This window comes from Somniosus microcephalus, chromosome 16, assembly GCF_052327205.1.
Source record: "Somniosus microcephalus isolate GS21.2 chromosome 16, FLI_Smic_1.0, whole genome shotgun sequence".
NCBI lineage: Eukaryota > Metazoa > Chordata > Chondrichthyes > Squaliformes > Somniosidae > Somniosus > Somniosus microcephalus.
The window spans coordinates 36,563,205-36,582,791 of record NC_141002.1 but is presented as its reverse complement, the minus strand read 5'-3'; the positions used below and the strand labels follow the sequence as shown (position 1 = coordinate 36,582,791).

Genomic DNA, 19,587 nt, shown 5'->3' with positions numbered 1-19,587 from the left:
AGTAATAAAAAGGGCAAAAGCAGGAACTAAGTGTCACAAAACATATTTGAAAGTTCTCTATCTGAATGCACGTAGCATTTGTAACAAAATAGACGAGTTAATGGCACAAATAACTACATATGGGTATGATCTTGTGGCCATTACAGGAACATGGCTGCAGGGTGACAATGCCTGGGAATTAAACATACCAGGTTATTTAACGATCAGGAAGGACAGGCAGGAAGGAAGGGGAGGTGGGGTGGCTATGTTAATAAAGGAAGGAATCACTAATACAGAGAAATGATATTGGGTCAAAAGATCAGGATAATGAAACAGTTTGGGTGGAGATAAGGAAAATAAGGGGAAAAAAACACTAGTGGGCATAGTCTATAGGCCTCCGAACAGTTGCAACTCTGTTGGACGGAGTATCAATCAGGAAATAGTTGAGGCTTGTAATAAGGGAACATCTATAATTATGGGGGATTTTAACTATCATATTAATTGGACAAATCAAATTGGGCAGGGCTGCCTTGAGGATGAGTTCATTGAGTGTATTAGGGATGGGTTTCTTGAGCAGTATGTAACTGAACCGACCAGGGGGCAAGCAACCTTAGATCTGGTCCTGTGTAACGAGACAGGATTAATTAAAAATGTCCTAGTAAAGGATCCCCTTGGAATGAGTGACCATAGCATGGTTGAATTCCATATTCAATTAGAGGGTGAGAAGGTTGGATCTCAAACAAGCGTGCTAAGCTTGAATAAAGGAGACTATGAAGGTATGAGAGCGGAATTGAGTAGAGTGGATAGGGAAAATAGATTAAAGGGTAAGACGATACATGATCAGTGGTGTACATTTAAGGAATTATTTTACAACTTCCAAAAAAAATATATTCCACCGAGAAGAAAAGGGTGTAAAGGAAAAGACAGCCATCCGTGGCTAAGTAAAAAAATTAAGGATAGTATTCGACTAAAAACAAGGGCATATAAGGTAGCCAAATCTAGTGGGAGGATAGAGGATTGGGAAAACTTTAAAAGACAGCAAAAAATAACAAAAAGATTGATTAAGGGAAGATAGATTATGAAAGTAAATTAGCAAAAAATATAAAAACAGATAGTAAGAGTTTTTATAGTTATATAAAAAGAAAAAGGGTGGCTAAAGTAAATGTTGGTCCCTTAGAGGATGAGACCGGGAAATTAATGGTGGGAAATATGGAGATGGCAAAAACACTGAATGAATATTTTGTATCAGTCTTTACAGTAGAAGACACTAAGAATATCCCAACACTGGACAAACAGGGGGCTATTGGGGGGGGGGGGGGGGGGAAGAGCTAAACACGATCGAAATCACTAAGGAAGTGGTACTCGGTAAAATAATGGGTCTCAAGGCAGATAAATCACCTGGATCTGATGGCTTACATCCTAGGGTGTTGAGGGAAGTGGCGGTAGGGATTGTGGATGCATTGGTAATAATTTTCCAAAACTCCCTGGACTCGGCAAAGGTCCCGGCAGACTGGAAAACTGCTAATGTAACACCCTTATTTAAAAAGGGCAGTAGACAGAAGGCTGGAAACTATAGACCGGTTAGCCTAACATCTGTGGTAGGTAAAATTTTGGAGTCCATTATTAAGGACAGTAACAGGACATTTGGATAATCATAATTTAATAGGACAAAGTCAGCATGGTTTTATGAAGGGGAAGTCATGTTTGACAAATTTGCTGGAGTTCTTTGAGGAAGTAACATATAGGGTGGATAAAGGGGAACCAGTGAACGTAGTGTATTTAGACTTCCAAAAGGCATTTGACAAGGTGCCACACAAAAGATTATTGCTTAAGATAAAAAATCACGGGATTGGGGGTAATATTCTGGCATGGATAGAGGATTGGCTATCTAACAGAAGGCAGAGAGTTGGGATAAATGGTTCATTCTCAGACTGGCAATCAGTAACTAGTGGTGTTCCGCAGGGGTCAGTGCTGGGTCCCCAACTCTTTACAATCTATATTAACGATTTGGAGGAGGGGACCGAGTGTAACATATCAAAGTTTGCAGATGATACTAAGATGGGAGGGAAAGTAGTGAGTGAGGAGGACATAAAAAACCTGCAAAGGGACATAGACAGGCTAAGTAAGTGGGCAGAGATTTGGCAGATGGAATACAATACTGGAAAGTGTGAGGTTATGCACTTTGGCAGGAAAAATCGTAGAGCAAGTTATTATCTTAATGGCAAGAAACTGGAAAGTACTGAAGTACAAAGGGATCTGGGGGTCCTGGTGCATGAAACTCAAAAGGTTAGTATGCAGGTGCAGCAAGTGATTAAGAAGGCCAATGGAATGTTGGCTTTCATTGCTAGGGGGATAGAATATAAAAATAGGGAGGCATTGCTTCAGTTGTACAAGGTATTGGTGAGACCGCACCTGGAATACTGCATACAGTTTTGGTGTCCATACTTAAGAAAAGACATACTTGCTCTCGAGTCAGTACAAAGAAGGTTCACTCGGTTAATCCCGGGGATGAGGGGATGGACATATGAGGAGAGGTTGAGTAGATTGGGACTCTACTCATTGGAGTTCAGAAGAATGAGAGGCGATCTTATTGAAACATATATGATTGTGAAGGGGTTGGATCGGGTGGATGCGGGGAGGATGTTCCCGATGATGGGTGAAACGAGAACTAGGGGGTATAGTCTTAGAATAAGGGGCTGCTCTTTCAAAACTGAGATGAGGAGGAACTACTTCACTCAGAGGGTGGTAGGTCCATGGAATATGCTGCCCCAAAAAGCTGTAGAAGCTACATCATTACATAAATTGAAAACAGAAATAGACAGTTTCCTAGAAGTAAAGGGAATTAAGGGTTACGGGGAGCGGGCAGGAATTTGGACATGAGTCTAGGTTCGGATCAGACATGGCCCTGTGGGTAGCGGAGCGGGCCCAGGGGCCGTGTAGCCTGATCCTGCTCCTATTTCGTGTGTCTAATTCTGTTAGATTCAGGAGATGGTTCTGTGATAGTAGATTGGCGGTTAGGATCAGATCAGCCATGATCTTATTGAATGGCGGAGCAGGCTCGAGGGGCCGATTGGCCTACTCCTGCTCCTATTTCTTATGTTCTTATGTAAAAGAACTACTGTTGAAATAAACTTAAAATCAAATCAGAACAAGTTAACCTCTCTTTCTTTGGTTTCCATAGTTACCTCAATGATCAATGTTTCCACGCAAACATTTTGTGGAAGGGGAATGTCAGGTTTGAAGTGCTTCGCAATGGCAACCAAGAGATGTAAAGTGGAGACCAAGTCCTTTTTATGGATTACTGAAAGTCAAAGGAAACAGTGGCTGACAATGGAGAAAACAATAGTTTTGACTTGAGATACTATACATACACATGAGCGGACACGATTTCCAAATCACTATTCTGCATCTCTGAGGAGCTGGGGCTGTGCGAAGTGTGTACAAATATTACAACCTGCTGGTATTTTCATGCTACTTAATATGTGTCCCTCAGCCTCCACTCATGACTTGCCCATCTGTGGGATGTTGACTGAGTTGGGAATTAGTGTCATTCCCACTTATTTTGCTATCTAGGTAAGGGAAGACTATTGGCAGGTCAAAGGGCACTATTAAAATGTAATTATTGGTCCAATAGCTTTTTTTAGCCTCTCTTCCGGTAGAGAAGCACTTGTCCTCCACTTCACAACTACACACAACAGCATGGTTAAGATCAGAAGCTCACCATTTGCAGAGCTCCATCCCACCACTCTGTGAGCCAGATGCGTTGCAACTTTCTTGAGAGCGGCCATCAACTAAAACATTGGTTGGGATTTTGGTCCTGAACAAAACATCAGTCAGTAACAGAGGGGTACAGCATGGCAGAAAGAGTAGCTCCTTTTCACAATGTGATTGTCAAATGTCATCGGATTACCCTTTGTTTTGACGCATACATATTTTGTATATATACATAAATAGACACATTATATATACACACACATATATACATCTCAGATGAGATGTAAAACCAAGGTCCTGCCTGCCCTCTCAGGTGGATGTAAAAGATCCCATGGTACTATTTCGAAAAAGAGCAGGGGAGTTATCCCTGATGTCCTGGCCAATATTTATCCCTCAATCAACATCACTAAACTGAGTGCGAGTAGCAGAGAGTGCTGAGAGAGTTAGGGTAAGTGTGATTTTAGGTGCTGTTTCTGTTTTGTTTCTGGCCTTGTTTTTCCTGCCAGCCTAAGGATTAGCAGACATCGCAGAGGCGGAGCAGAGAGGCGAGGCCCAGTCGAGGCAGCCGGGAGCAGCAGCGGGTGTTGAGCCGAGTCGGAGCAGCGAGGCGAGGCAGCCTAAACAGGCTCCACAGGCAACATTCCAAGTGGAGGTCAGAATTCAAAAGTGATATCACAGCCAAGCTGGTAGGTGATTGGCTGGTTGGTGAGTACTTTTCCTTCCCTTTTAAACCTTTATAAGTTGTTAAGTTCAATTAAATAGAGGTGTGATATTCATCATCTAGAATCCGGGCAGAGGGTATTTAAAAATAATAATAATAAATTTAATTAATTACATAGAATGGGAGAGCAGGTGATGTGTAACTGCTGCAATATGTGGGAGCTGGTGGACACCATTGATGTTCACAGTGATCACATTTGCAGTTAAGTGCTGGCTGCTCGAGGAACTCCGGCTCCGTGTTGATGAGCTGGAGTCCGAGCTTCAAACACTGCGACACATCAGGGAGGGGGAGAGTTACCTGGACTCTGTGTTCCAGGAAGTAGTCACACCAATTAGATTAACTAATTCAGATGTAGTCCGTGGTCAGGGACAGCAGGGTGTGACTATGAGCGAGGCAGGTACAGGAATCCAGGAGGTAGTGTTGGAGGAGCCGCAGACCTTGCTCTGTCCAACAGGTTCGAGGCTCTTACTCCCTGTGGGGACGGGAACGGGGACTGCAGGGAGGATGAGCAACCTGGCCACAGCACCATGGAACGAGGGGCCATTCAAGTGGGGGGAGTAAAAAGAAATGTTGTAGTGGTAGGGGATAGTATCATTAGGGGGATAGATAGGGTTCTTTGCAGCCGAGAGCGAGAGTCCTGAAGGCTGTGTTGCCTGCCCGGTGCCAGGGTTAAGGACATCTCCTCTGGGCTGGAGAGAAACTTGGAGCGGGAGGGGGAGGATCCAGTTGTCGTGGTCCATGTTGGTACCAACGACATAGATAGGACAAGGAAGAGGTTCTGCTGAGGGAGTATGAGCAGCTAGGGGCCAAATTTGAAAGCAGAACCACAAGGGTAATAATCTCTGGATTACTACCTGAGCTACGAGCGAATTTGGCTAGGGTAAATAAAATCAGAGAGTTAAATGTGTGGCTCAAAGACTGGTGTGGGAGAAATGGGTTTTGCTTCTTGGGACACTGGCACCAGTACTGGGATGGGAGAGCGCTGTTCCGTTTGGACGGACTTCACTTGGCCAGTGCTGGGACTAGAATCCTGGCGAATCGAATAACTAGGGCTGTAGAGAGGGCTTTAAACTAATTAGTGGGGGGGAGGTTTCAAGAGAGCGAAAAATAAAAATGTCAGCGGAGAAGGCAATAGAGCAAGGTAGCAGTGGGGGAATTAAAAACCAGAATATATAAAGATAAAGGTAAAGTAGTAAAGGGGGTAAAAGCAGGACTAAATTGTCACAAAACATATTTAAAAGTTCTTTATCTGAATGCACGCAGCATTCATAACAAAATAGATGAGTTGACGGTACAAATAACTACACATGGGTATGATCTGGTGGCCATTACAGAAACATGGCTGCAAGGTGACCATGACTGGGAACTAAACATCCAGGGGTATTTGACTATTAGGAAGGACAGACATGAAGGAAAGGGAGGTGGGGTGGCTATGTTAATAAAGGATGGAATCACTGCAATAGTGAGAAATGATATTGGGTCAAAGGATCAGGATAGTGAAACAGTTTGGGTGGAGATAAGGAATAATAAGGGGAAAAAGTCACTAGTGGGTGTAATCTATAGGCCTCCTAATAGTTGCAACTCTATTGGTCGGAGTATAAATCAGGAAATAGTTGGGGCTTGTAATAAGGGAACAGCTATAATCATGGGAGATTTTAACTTTCATATTGACTGGACAAATCAAATTGGGCAGGACAGCCTTGAGGAAGAGTTCATAGAGTGCATTAGGGACGGGTTCCTTGAGCAGTATGTTACTGAACCAACCAGGGGGCAGGCAATCTTAGATCTGGTCCTGTGTAATGAGATAGGATTAATAAAAAATGTCCTAGTAAAGGATCCCCTTGGAATGAGTGACCATAACATGGTTGAATTCCAAATTCAGTTGGAGGGTGAGAGATTTGGATCTCAAACCAGCGTACTAAGCTTAAATAAAGGAGACTATGAAGGTATGAGAGCAGAGTTGACTAAAGTGGACTGGGAAAATAGATGAAGGTGAAAGACAATACATGAGCAGTGGTGTACATTCAAGGAGATATTTCACAACTTTCAAGAAAAATATAGTCCACAGAGGAAAAAGGGGCGTAAAAGACAGCCATCCGTGGCTAAGTAAAGTAATAAAGGACAGTATCCGACTGAAAACAAGGGCATATAAAGTAGCCAAATCTAGTGGGAGGATAGAAGATTGGGAAGCATTTAAAAGCCAGCAAAGAATAACTAAAAGATTAATTAAGAAAGGGAAGATAGATTATGAAAGTAAACTAGCAAAAAATATAAAAACAGATAGCAAGAGTTTCTACAGTTATATAAAAAGAAAAAGGGTGGCTAAAGTGAATGTTGGTCCCTTAGAGGACGAGACCGGGAAATTAGTAGTGGGGAACATGGAGATGGCAGAAACGCTGAACAAATATTTTGTATCAGTCTTTACAGTAGAGGACACTAAAAATATCCCAACACTGGACAAACAGGGGGCTATGGGGGGGGGGGGCGGGGGGAGGAGCTAAACACGATTAAAATCACTAAGGAGATGGTACTCGGTAAGATAATGGGACTTAAGGCGAATAAATCCCCTGGACCTGGTGGCTTACATCCTAGGGTCTTGAGAGAAGTGGCGGTAGGGATTGCGGATGCATTGGTGGTAATTTTCCAAAGCTCCCTGGATTCAGGAAAGGTCCCAGCAGATTGGAAAACTGCTAATGTAATGCCCTTATTTAAAAAGGGAGGTAGACAAAAGGCTGGAAACTATAGACCAGTTAGCCTAACATCTGTGGTTGGTAAAATGTTGGAGTCCATTATTAAGGAAGCAGTGACAGGACATTTGGATAAGCATAATTTAATCGGACAGAGTCAGCATGGTTTTATGAAGGGGAAGTCATGTTTGACAAATTTGCTCAAATTTTTTGAGGATATAACAAACAGGGTGGATAAAGGGGAACCAGTGGATGTGGTGTATTTGGACTTCCAAAAGGCATTTGACAAGGTGCCACACAAAAGATTACTGCACAAGATAAAAAATCACAGGATTGGGGGTAATATACTGGCATGGGTGGAAGATTGGCTATCTAACAGAAAAGAGAGTTGGGATAAATGGTTCATTCTCGGGTTGGCAATCAGTAACTAGTGGTGTTCCGCAGGGGTCAGTGCTGGGACCCCAACTCTTTACAATCTATATTAACGATTTGGAGGAGGGGACCAAGTGCAACGTATCCAAGTTTGCCGACGATACAAAGATGGGAGGGAAAGCAGTGAGTGAGGAGGACATAAAAAACCTGCAAAAGGACATAGACAGGCTAAGTGAGTGGGCAGAAATTTGGCAGATGGAATATAATGTTGGAAAGTGTGAGGTTATGCACTTTGGCAGAAAAAATCAAAGAGCAAGTTATTATCTAAATGGAGAGAAACTGCAAAGTGCTACAGTACAAAGGGATCTGGGGGTCCTGGTGCATGAAACACAGAAGGTTAGTATGCAGGTACAGCAGGTGATCAGGAAGGCCAATGGAATCTTGGCTTTTATTGCAAGGGGGATGGAGTATAAAAGCAGGGAAGTCTTGCTTCAGTTATACAAGGTACTGGTGAGGCCACACCTGGAGTACTGCGTACAGTTTTGGTTTCCATATTTAAGAAAAGATATACTTGTTCTCGAGGCGGTTCAGAGAAGGTTCACTCGGTTGATTCCAGAGATGAGGGGGTTGACGTATGAGGAAAGGTTGAGTAGGTTGGGCCTCTACTCATTGGAATTCAGAAGAATGAGAGGCGATCTTATCGAAACATATAAGATTGTGAGGGGGCTTGATCGGGTGGATGCGGGGAGGATGTTTCCACTGATGGGTGAGACTAGAACTAGGGGGCATAATCTTAGAATAAGGGGCTGCCCTTTCAAAACTGAGATGAGGAGAAACTTCTTCACTCAGAGGGTAGCAAATCTATGGAATTTGCTACCTCAGAGAGCTGTGGAAGCTGCGACATTAAATAAATTTAAAACGGAGATAGGCAGTTTCCTAGCAGATAAGGGAATTAGGGGTTACGGGCAGGGAAGTGGACGTGAGTCTAGGTTCGGATCAGCCATGATCCTATTGAATGGCGGAGCAGGCCCGAGGGGCTGTATGGCCTACTCCTGCTCCTACTTCTTATGTTCTTATGCAAATACAGATCCTCTGGTCATTATCACATTGCTGTTTGTGGGAGTTTGCTGTGCACAAATTGGGTGTCACGTTTCCTACATTACAACAGTGACTACATGTCAAAAAGTACTTCATTGGCTGTAAAGTGCTTTGGGACATCTGGTGGTCATGAAAGGCGCTGTAGAAATGCAAGTCTTTTTTCCTCAGACAGCCTCACTGCTGGTCAGTACAGTTGTAAAACACAGAACTCTTCTCTGGCTGACACAAGACTGTTTAATTAACTCAAGGCGGACACTCTGGGTAAACAAGCTTCCCACAGAAATATAATCTCAACCCCTTTGAAGATATACTGAAAAAAGAAACAATAAATAACTGTATCGCTCAGTTATATTAGATTAACAGCCATGCAAGGGTTATCAATTAGTTACAATGCTTAATCACCCAAATACAGTTGGCACTTCCAGTAAAGAATGATGACATCTCGCAGCCTGACCATCTGCACTTAAATTGTGCAACTGAGAAAATTGAATCGACCACCACATAAGCAACAAGATGTCATGAAGTGCTTCTTAACAACAGTGCATCTGAAGTGACCCGAATTGCATGCTCGATTATGGTGTGAATTGCTACCCTCTTGCACGAAATAGCTAGCCACGATTGATCTTAACCCTGTGTGACCTGTTCTAACATCTCCATATGCTGTTTCCAGTAATAAGAAATAAAAGTGAAAATGTTTTTGTCACACAGGGAGAGAGACATGCAGAGATAGACATGCACAGATACATCACACACACACTTATTTCCAATTGCCACTACCATATCAGCCATCTATTTTCAATTTTTCCCTCTACTCCCTCTGTCAACTTTGCCCGTGATCCTTTGGTCCACTCCCTGCACCAACTATCATGCAACCTCCTACATATCCAGCCCATCACCCACTCTCCCAACTGGCCATGCTTCCTCATTGACCCTCCACCCGCCAGCCATCATCAGGCCTCCTGTCTTCAACAGTCCCCTCACTTGACCCAACCTCCCAGTCATCCTTGTAATGTTTTCCCTGTACTGAGCCAAAAACCGGTTAATGGATTAAGGTACCTAGTGTGCTTTTCTTGTATTTGCCAACTGACATTAAGCATCCTATAGAAGTCAATTTTATTATGTAGAGAACTTACAATCTATAATTGATGCTCGTCAGCATTCTACAGGGTACTTACATTCAGTATTCCAGTTCAGATTGTCATCCTTGCTAATTTGTAGAAGCTGGTTCACAGTATCCAATACAGCATTTACTTTCTGTTTCTGTGCATTGGCAGACAATGCAATTTCCTCCACATCCAGCTTGATTTTTCCTAAATGCACTAATGAGAGAAAAAAAAAAAGCTTTGATTAACAGTCAAGAGTAGCCAGAGTCTGAAATCATACACTGAGCATATACATATAGTCAGAGCGCCTTGGTCAGCATTACACCTGTCGTAGACATTTCAGCCTGTGTTCGATTCTGACCCAGGAGAGGAGTTAGCACAGTGGCTTTCAGCTTGTGCTGGTGTTGCACATCTGTAAATTCAGTGTCTGAAATAATGACTTTTGGTTTTGTAAGTTAGAGGATATGTTATTTTATAAGAACAGATATAGTGAATCATCTAACACACAGTGTATGATTCTGCTGCTAAAGTGTGTGTCACTCTAAGGCTACAAGAGGTAATTGCTCTGCATTCTTAAAATCAATACTTGTTGTCAGATACATCAGAGTGACTTTCTCTTTTTAAATGTTTACAGCTACAAACCTAAATGCTAGGTAAACAGAGGTTGAAGTGAATCTGAGTTTAATTGCTGTTAGGTCAGATAAGTTTGAAGATTGGAAAGTATTCATCAGTTTCAGGTGGAGTTCAGTAGCAGGCAGTATTAAACCCATGACTTTTTTCAAGATTATTTTGTCCAATTCTGTCCTCGGTTTCCCTTCACTTACCCACACTTTTAAGCAGAGGTCATTAGACAGAGTCCAGCACCCTTATCTTTGACCCTTCATTATCCTCACGTTGCACCTATGTTATGATCACTATTTCCCAATTGTTACCCTCCTTTCATATCAATTGTTTGCTACACCATTTCCAAGCAATAAGTCAAGAAATGCATCTTTCCTTGTTTGACTAAAAACACATTGATCCAGGAAGCAGCAACAACAACTTGCATTTATATAGCACCTTTAACGTAAACATCCCAAGACAGTCCAAAATATATTCTAAAAAGCATTCTCCACTTTGACGACATATATTCCCTCTATCCCAGTCCATCTTGCAATAGTTATCCACTGTGCCCCAGACAATGTTTGCAATAGAAAGATAAACATAAAACACTATACACAGTACCAGGTTCATAAACAGAGTACAACAGCTATTGACATGTTTACCTAGCAGGTGATGCAGCACTAATCCATCATACAGGTCTTCCTCCAGTGACTGGACAACAATATGATCCTGCTTCAATATGGCATTGATCCAGTCAATAAGAAACTGAGAAAAGGAGCAAAAGCTGGTCCAACAGTTCATAAACAAATAAATTCCAAATGGCTTTTTAAATTAAATGGCACAATATCTATCCATAGCTTATTTAAAAATCTTACATTTGTATGCAGTTCCCATCTGCAAACCCTACTTCCTGTTGTCAACATTTTCCATTACAAAATGCCAAGTCAACATTTATACAGTAATCATAAAGCCCCATGTAAACTAGCTCCAGTGAATGTGTAACTACAGACTCTGGCCACTAGGTGGCACCATGCTATATTTCCCTACAAAATGCTCAAAATATTTTCATATTTCTATTTTCTCATACCAGACAGCATCCTAGTGATTCTGCACTGTATCCTCTCTTACCACCTCAATACCTTCCAAAGGGGAGAGCCTAAAACTGCTACACGGTACTCCAATTTACCATTACATCTCAACCAGATGGTGTGAGCACAAGAGCTTTTAAGTACAAAAATACTTTGAACTGGGAAATAGGTAAAGACAAAGGCCTAGAAATTCAGTATAGCCACGTTTGGGGGCGCTAGTCCTGGCGATGCGCAGAGGCTAGCGCCAGGCGCAATTTAGCGCCACCTAGCGCGATATTGGGTTGCAGCGCCCCTAAAGGTGATTGCGGCACTAAATCAGGCGCTGCACGCTACTCTTAAGGCGCTAACCCGGCGGCGCAACCCAATTTCGCGGCGGCGGGACGCAGCGAGGGTGCTGTCAATAATCACTTTCCCTGAGACACAGTGGCGCCGGCCAGCTCTTAAAGGGGCAGGTCAATTGGCATCACCAGACACACTCACTGCCTTGTAGGCCTTCAATGCGGTGGGAGCCTACCTGTGGCGCACCAGCCTAGCAAGACATGGAAAGGGTGAGGCAGAGGGCGGAATGCCTCACTGATGGGGCATTGGATGCTTTGGTTGGCGCAGAGGAATCAAGGCCAAGGAAGATGGTCGGAATGTGATTTATGTTTTGGACAGTCTCCCGGGTGTGAGAGGCAGTTATGTGTCAGTGTATTCGTTTTGCTTTCTGTTGCCATAGCTTTCTCATGTTTGAAGGAACCACATTTTGTGCAATGGAACACTTTCTTCATTTACAATGGCCATGTCTGCTATTTACATGCATCTTGCCCTTCACAGGCTTGGGGGTATCAGACCGGTTCCATTCCTGTTCTTGGAATGGCAGCAAGCATTCCGGGAGAGGGGCCTAGAAGCTACTTCTGATCAGCCTCTGACGCGCAGCCTGAGAAGAGCCGCTCGCGTAGAAGTTCAGGCCAGCAGCCATCTTCTCAGCCACTGACAGAGATGTCCAGCACCTTATCCGAGGCTGCAGGTCTGGCTGAAGCAGCTGGCACAGCTCAGTCACCACCTCCTTTCTAAATCACAGCCTTCTGACACACTGCTCCTCCGGCATGTTCATGTAGGAAAACTGCTGTCGGATAACCCTGCCAGCGTAAGGTCTGCTGTGGCGACGTCTGTTGGCCCTCCTCCGTCTGGCCATGCCCGCCCCCCTTTCCCTGCGTCTCAGTGCCCTTTCCAGATGATTCAGCAGCAGGATGTTCCCCTCCAATGCAGCCCCCATAATAAGTGCCCACAGGAATGTTCCCCGTTGTCAAGGCTCACCAACAGCATGGTGATGGTCAGAAGGCTGAAGATCGTCTGCCTGCGCTGGCTCAATGGTCAAATGGCTCTCAGTGTGCAGCTCAGCAACTCTTTGTAGCTCTCGAGGAGGTTGTGATCCAAAAATGGCTGCCACTTTTAAACCACACCAGTCCCCTTTAAATAACGCTCCTCCAGCCCGAGAGCGACTTGGTAAGCCCCAGGTAAGCTGTCACTATTAGCACCCGGTGCTACGGAGGGGGGGGCGCCACTGAATTTCCGGTCCGGGGCACCCAAAAGGCGTTGCACACTCAAATGATGTCATAATCAGCCTGCGCCCATGAGCAGGCGTTAAGATTTAGCGCCGGCGCTAAATGCATGCTCAATATGGGGCGAGGCGCTAGGCGCCTTGCGCCCGCCCGGAAATTGGCTAGCGCCCCACTTCTCGGCCTCTTTAGGTGTTAATCGGTGGCGCTATCAACCGAATTTCTCCCCCAAAGTGTCAGACCAACGGGAGAGGTGGAGACACATTAGGCGAAGACCTGATTGCTGGTCAGAGAGGGGAGAAGGTTGCACCTGAGGTTTGAGAATGGATGGGAAATGGAGGGGCAGGGAGGGTTGAGATCACAGGAATGAACAGGAAAAGTGAAGGGAAGTCCAAGAATGACCACAAATTGACAGTGCCACAGAAACTTGTGGGGATCGGAGCAGAGGCATGGGGTGGGTTGAAATTGTGTGTAGGGCTGGGGTTGGGGGGGGGGGGGGGGGAAGAGAAGGGGCCTCAGGAACAAGAAGGAAATTAACAATTTAACATTTAAAAAAAATATAAAATCTATAAAAAAAGTTTTAAGTAAAACTAATCAGAAAGCTGCATCAACCTGAAGCTGGTCATCGCTGCGATATTTAGGCAATCACCAAGACAAGATGGACCTTTGAGGTTTCAAAAGATAAGTAGGCAACAGCAACCCTTTACTAAGTGACAAAGTGTTCAGGACTTAGAGGTAAGTAAAATCAATAGAAAAACAACAGAAACATGTGACTTTTAATATATATATATCGATATATAGATCTAGATGAATCTAAATCTAGCAATCTAAATTTATATCTATCTAGAGATATATATATGAGAGAGGGGGGGGAGATGAAGGGAGAGAGATAGAGACACAGGTAAAGGGTTAAGTTTTTACTGTCATTAATTCTTCGAGTTTAGGATTCTTCAGTGAATTGGGCTGTATAATCTTTCTCCTTTCACCTGTGAAAACAAAAAGGAAAATTTCCAAACTAACAGCAAATCAATAAATAATTTTTTTTCTAAACATATTCTACTGAGCCAATGCAATCAGGAATTGCTTGCAAATGATAAACCAATATGTGTAAATGACCAGTTGCAACATCAATTATAAAGGTTTTGACTTTCCCAGCAGTTTGTATGATATGATCAGGTGTAGGATTAGGCCTGCAGTTTTACAAACAATGGTTTCCGGTCTTGACTGGGCTGTCAACAAGCAGTACCAGGCAGTAGCAAATTGCTTTCCAACAGGATAATGGAAAAATTACTGGGTGAAATGCCCAGGTGCATTCTAGCAGACACTCGAGGAGCCCACTTAGAGATAGAGATAGTGGCTTTGGAACAAACTGGCTCTCTGCCAGTGTGTGCAGAAATTGGTGCGGAAGCTAAAACAAATACTTTAAAAATTGGACATAATTTTAATTTTTATTTGAGACACTGCAATTTTAAGTTTCTGCAAAATTGGCCCCTTGAGTTATATTTTCTAACATCAGTAGATAAGTTATTGAGTATGCAGTTACTAATAAAACACAAGAGTAGCCAGATGCTTTGTTCAGGGAACATTATAGAAGTCTATAAGTCGAATAGATACAAATGAATAAAAAGCAAAATCAGGACTGATGTCAGACAGCACTTCTTCACAGAGTGACTAGTTCCTGGAATAGTCTTCCTGGGAGGCTAGTGGAGACAAACAGTGAAAATATTCAAGAGGCAATTAGATGCTGTGATCATACATTTCAACGGAAAGAGGAGATAGATGGCCCGAGATGGCCGCCCTCATCTCCACTAATCTTTGTGGTACTCATTTCACTGCCACAATTGTCATTATAATCTCACATAGGTGAAAAATTACATGGCATGCATATATCTTTTTCAGATCTCTTTCTTGAAACAAGAGTACTGCAGTGACTAGCTGCCACACTACTGTAAAACCTTGGTGTACTCACTCAGGACATTTGCTGAAATTTTAATTGTTCTTGTCCAAACCTCTGCTGACAGATCGCTGGACCATGATGCTTTCTGACTTTTGTCCTTATTTATGCCAAGCAGTTCTTCCCTCAACAACTCTTAAATCTTTCCAAGTCTATCTGAGATTTGAATACTGCTTCCATAACTGAGGAGCCTCTTCCATACCTTTCTCATACTCCTTGACAGGACGTAGGTGATCCTGTCCGATAGTTAAATCGCTCTTTCGCTTCTACTGGTCTTTTCCTGCCCATCATCTTTGTATGTTCATAGACTCTCCAACCTTTCTCTTTGTCACAAGCTTGCTTATGTATTGCTGTTTATCGATACCACTATAAATCGGTGTTTCTCTTGCTCCTCCCAAGTTGTAAATATGCCATCCCACACATTGTCCCTCTTACCCAAGTCAATCTCTATCAGAATCTCAAAATGGAGGATCTCCCCCCAAGTCTTCCCTTCCTCTTACAATCCACAGGTTTAAAAAAAAACAAATTGGCTAACACCAACTCTTGAACTACCTCATCTTCTCTCCTACTCTTTTTAACTTTGTTGGTGATTTCCACAATGGACCTTGGTCCTTCATTTAGGTTTCTCAAAGAAACAGAAAGTTACTGCAACTTCTACATTCTTTACAAGTTTGTTAGCTGCAGCTTGGAACTCCAGCATTAGAAACAGTTAATTCCCGACTCGAAACACACAAGGTCCAGTCTGAAGCCTGCCCATTCTTTGGTTGAATTTGTTCAGTCATTTCTTGTGGAATACTGCATGGAGATGAGGCATTCCATCTCAGGAGAAACAACAGATTGGCATCAACTTGTCCTCCTGGAATTGTTTCTCCTGGTAGCTAATCATGAAATAGCATTGGTGAATTTTGTAACTTGGCATGTTCCACTCACCCAACAGAAAGACGTGTTGTGCAGAGATACCAAGAGGAAAATTGGATAAAAAAATATTGTAAATAATTGTAAAAAAAGAGTACAAACCTGGAGCAATGTCAATTTCTGTTGCTGGTTTAAACTCTTCATATGCAGCGACAAGATTAGGAAAAGAGGAATCCATTTCACCTGCCTTCTCCTGCAGATACAAAAATGTACTTATCTCTGGAAAATATCTCTCCAAGATGCATGCATTGAAAGGGAGAATAGGGTTCAATTCATCAGACATCATCAAGTCTCTACTTTGTTCAGATAGTCACTAGATAATACAAATGTGTAGCCCAAGTTCAAAGTAGATAATGACATCAGGCATCATAATATAAATCCTGCAACCTATTGCATTCAGTTGACATTTGTGGGATTTTCCATAATAGCATTGCATGCAAAACGTGATAACTTTTTCAAGGTTAAACATGATGGAAGAATTTTGCAAATTTTTTTCCGATTTATTTTTACCCCACCCCCACAGGATCTCTCAGTTGATGGGACAAGTATATAAACGCAGAAAATGTTGGAAATACTCAGGTCTGTTTTTATTTCAGATTTCCAGTATCTGCAGTATTTTGCTTTTGTATTAGACAAGTATATAGGGTCAGTTATGTTAACTTAAACAAGGAAATATTGCAGTATGACAGAATTCATGCACTCAATGTCACTGATTGATGATGTTCACATTAAAGAATTAATGTTGCAATGCAAATTTCTGCATGCCTATTGATAGTTTGTTTGTAGAGATGGCAAATGATACAATAATGACCATCTATTTCCATCTGCTGGTGAAACATTCATCCATGCCTTTGTCACTTCCAGACTCAACTATTCCAATGATATCCTAGCCACCCTCCCATTCTCCACACACATTCAGTCCATCCAAAACTCTGTTGCCCGTATCCAGTCCCGCAGCAAGTCCTACTCACCCATCACTCCTGTCCTTACTGAGCTATTTTGTCTCCCGGTCCTCCAATTCAACAACCTCCTCCAGCCCCGCCCCCATAAAAAATCCGCTCCGCTGACTTTAGCCTCTTGTGCATGCATCCCTTCCTTCGCCCCACCATTGCTGGCTGTGCCTTCAGCAGTCTCAGCCCAACACTGGAATTTACTCCCTAAACCTCATTGCCTCTGCACCTCCTTCTCCTCCTTTAAGGCCCTCTTTAAAACCATCTTTTCGGCCAAGCTTTTGGTCACCTCTCCTAACATCATCTTTTGCTCAACGTCCATTTTGGTTTAAATATGCCTCTGTGAAGTGCCTCGGGACACTTTTCCAAATTAAAAGGTACAGTACTATGTAAGTGCAAGTTGTCGTTATTGCAAGTGTGGTGTTTCGGAATGTCAACATGCTGCACCAGAAACTGGTGGCATGTTGGATTGTACATGCAAGCCACCATATGCTGTGTTACAAGCCTCAGCTGTGCCACCATAAAGAAGAAGCAAGGGGAAGTTGGAGACTTCCCTACAGATAGGAGAAAATCAAACCAAGTTATTCTCCAAGCTGCTTTTGTGCATCTTATAGTGGCCAATCTTAAAGTCATGTTGGCACATGACAGGTGAAAATCAGGAGTGGGGAGAGAGAATTCAGTGTTTGAAAATAAACTTTCACTTGATGCATTTTACAGGTTATATTTGCGAGATGACTGTGGATAGCCTGGAGCAGTAATACCAAGAAAGATAATTAGCTGTAAAAAGTGGGAGCATTACACATCCAAGGCAGCTGAAAAGTACACAAATGAAAGTGTGCATTCTTCATTTTCAGTTTTTACTGACTTCACGACTGTGCAGTTTCTAAAATCTCTCTGTGAATGGCAGGCTTGGCTCTTTGTGCCTCTTCCCACTGAACACAAACATATAGCACACCCGACATTACTTGTAAAGTTACACCACCTCCTCCCATTCTCCTTTCCACTACCCATGAAAATATAAAACTATTTACATAAATCTAAAAAAAAAACTAGGAAAATGTTAGCTCTTTGAAATATAGTAAAATATACTAAAAAGGATTTGAGTCCTTTTTCTAATACTGAATCCTGTAGCTCCTCCTCCCCAATTTTCATCCAGAAAACGTAACATTCATGATTAAACAATTTTTTTTTAAAGTGCACCTTAATGGCAGCAGTCTCAATGACCTGGAGAGAGAAATTAATTTCAGCATGCTGGCAATGTACAGATTGCAACAGATTCTACAAGGAAACTCAGCTACACTCTGCAAACAAGAGGGTACTTAATATAAAGACATTTTAAAATAATGTTTGCAAACCAAAGGAAATGCATAGGAAAATAGATATGAATACATGAGCACAGGCACTAACTTGAGACGGATCTTAAAGTTGTAAAACAATGATAAAATAGTGTATGACAGACTTTGCCAAATGCATGCACACAGTAAATAGCATCTCTAAAACTTACCTTTGATGGTGTAAATTTTTGGAGTTGTGAAATCCTTCATTCAATGAGAGAACTGTCTTCCTGGAATTCAGCACCATGAGAAATAATTAGGCAGCACCTTCACTTAATATATGCAAGTGACATAGCAGAAAATTTAAAAAACACACTTGGTCATCAGCAACTGCGACCTGTTTGTGTGAAAAATTGGACTTTGCGGCAAGGATATAATTAACTTTTACTTTTGTTTGCTTCTTGCATAGAATTTTGAGAAGCCAGTGGTCATAATTGTAGATTCAAGCCCTGCATAGTAAAAAATATTTAAACGCATTAGCAAAGCTGATATTTTTCTGACTTCATCGTGACTTCCTCTTTGCCCTTTGTGGTTTTAACTGGAAATCGTATGGAGATCTGCAATACTGAGTAACGGAAATGATGCCTTGGTAGTTATGGTATGGGCCACCTCCTCAATTAACTGTTGTAACAGAGAGAGAATGGTGATAGCTACAAAATGACAGAGGAACGAAAAAGCAGTATTGTAAATAGACCTAAATGCCAGGGCAAACTACATTGACTGAATGGCTTTGTAATAGTCCTAGCTCAATGATTTGAGTGAATGAAACGCCTCAGTGGAGGGAAAGATTTAAAACAGATTCATGCAAATGCACGTGTTTGGATGCAAACAGATTAATGAATTGAATTCCTAATATAATAGCAAAATACTGCAGATGCTGGAAATCCAAAATAACAACAGAAAATGCTGGAAAAACTCAGCAGGCCAGGCAACATCCGTGGAGAGAAAATAGTGTCAACGTTTCGGGTCAAACCTTTTTTCAAAACTGGGTTTTGAAAAAGGGTTAGGCCCGAAGCGTTGACTCTATTTTCTCTCCACAGATGTTGCCTGGCCTGCTGAGTTTTTCCAGCATTTTCTGTTGTTATTCCTAATATCATGAATTTAGCCATCTTGGGTTTATTTATGAATACATAAGAATTTGGATATATCTATTCCTTTCAAAAAATTAGCTGTGCGGATATGCACTGTATTTGCTCTGGGACACTTATTGATCAGGGAAGGTGGTTTGACTGGGTGTGGTGATACCTGCAATAACACAGATCATGATCATAATTCTAATCTTTTCCTGTGATAAACTGGTCTAAATTATATTTGGCTGCACGCTGTTGAAAACCCTGAATGAAAAGTAGTCCATTTGTATTGTAGTTAAATTTGTTTTTAAGCACACCAGACACAAGCTATATTGTCATCATTCTATATATTTGGACTGTCTTAACCCAGCTCCTGCTGGACATAAGAGCATGACACAAACCTGCTTCTGATGCAGCACAAATTAGCCAGATTAATGGGTAGTGTGGTAAATAAAAAG

The 19,587-nt window shown here is 42.3% G+C and overlaps 1 protein-coding gene across 2 annotated transcripts in view; it reads right to left on the bottom strand.

The window, feature by feature from the left end:
* The window catches only part of parvg (parvin, gamma), a 48,044-nt gene extending 29,137 nt beyond the window's left edge, over nucleotides 1-18,907 (bottom strand). Inside the window, exons 1-6 of one of the 2 annotated variants that reach the window (XM_086008814.1) lie at nucleotides 18,230-18,907; nucleotides 15,878-15,968; nucleotides 13,828-13,892; nucleotides 10,940-11,042; nucleotides 9,747-9,890; nucleotides 3,165-3,280 (exon numbers count right to left, since the gene is read on the bottom strand). In XM_086008814.1, coding sequence (XP_085864940.1) covers nucleotides 3,165-3,280; nucleotides 9,747-9,890; nucleotides 10,940-11,042; nucleotides 13,828-13,892; nucleotides 15,878-15,953 — 504 coding nt within the window. In that variant the 5' untranslated portion in view covers nucleotides 15,954-15,968; nucleotides 18,230-18,907. The remainder of the gene's footprint in view (nucleotides 1-3,164; nucleotides 3,281-9,746; nucleotides 9,891-10,939; nucleotides 11,043-13,827; nucleotides 13,893-15,877; nucleotides 15,969-18,229) is intronic. The other variant, XM_086008812.1, reaches the window with a different exon arrangement.
* Between the last annotated feature and the right edge of the window lie 680 nt (nucleotides 18,908-19,587).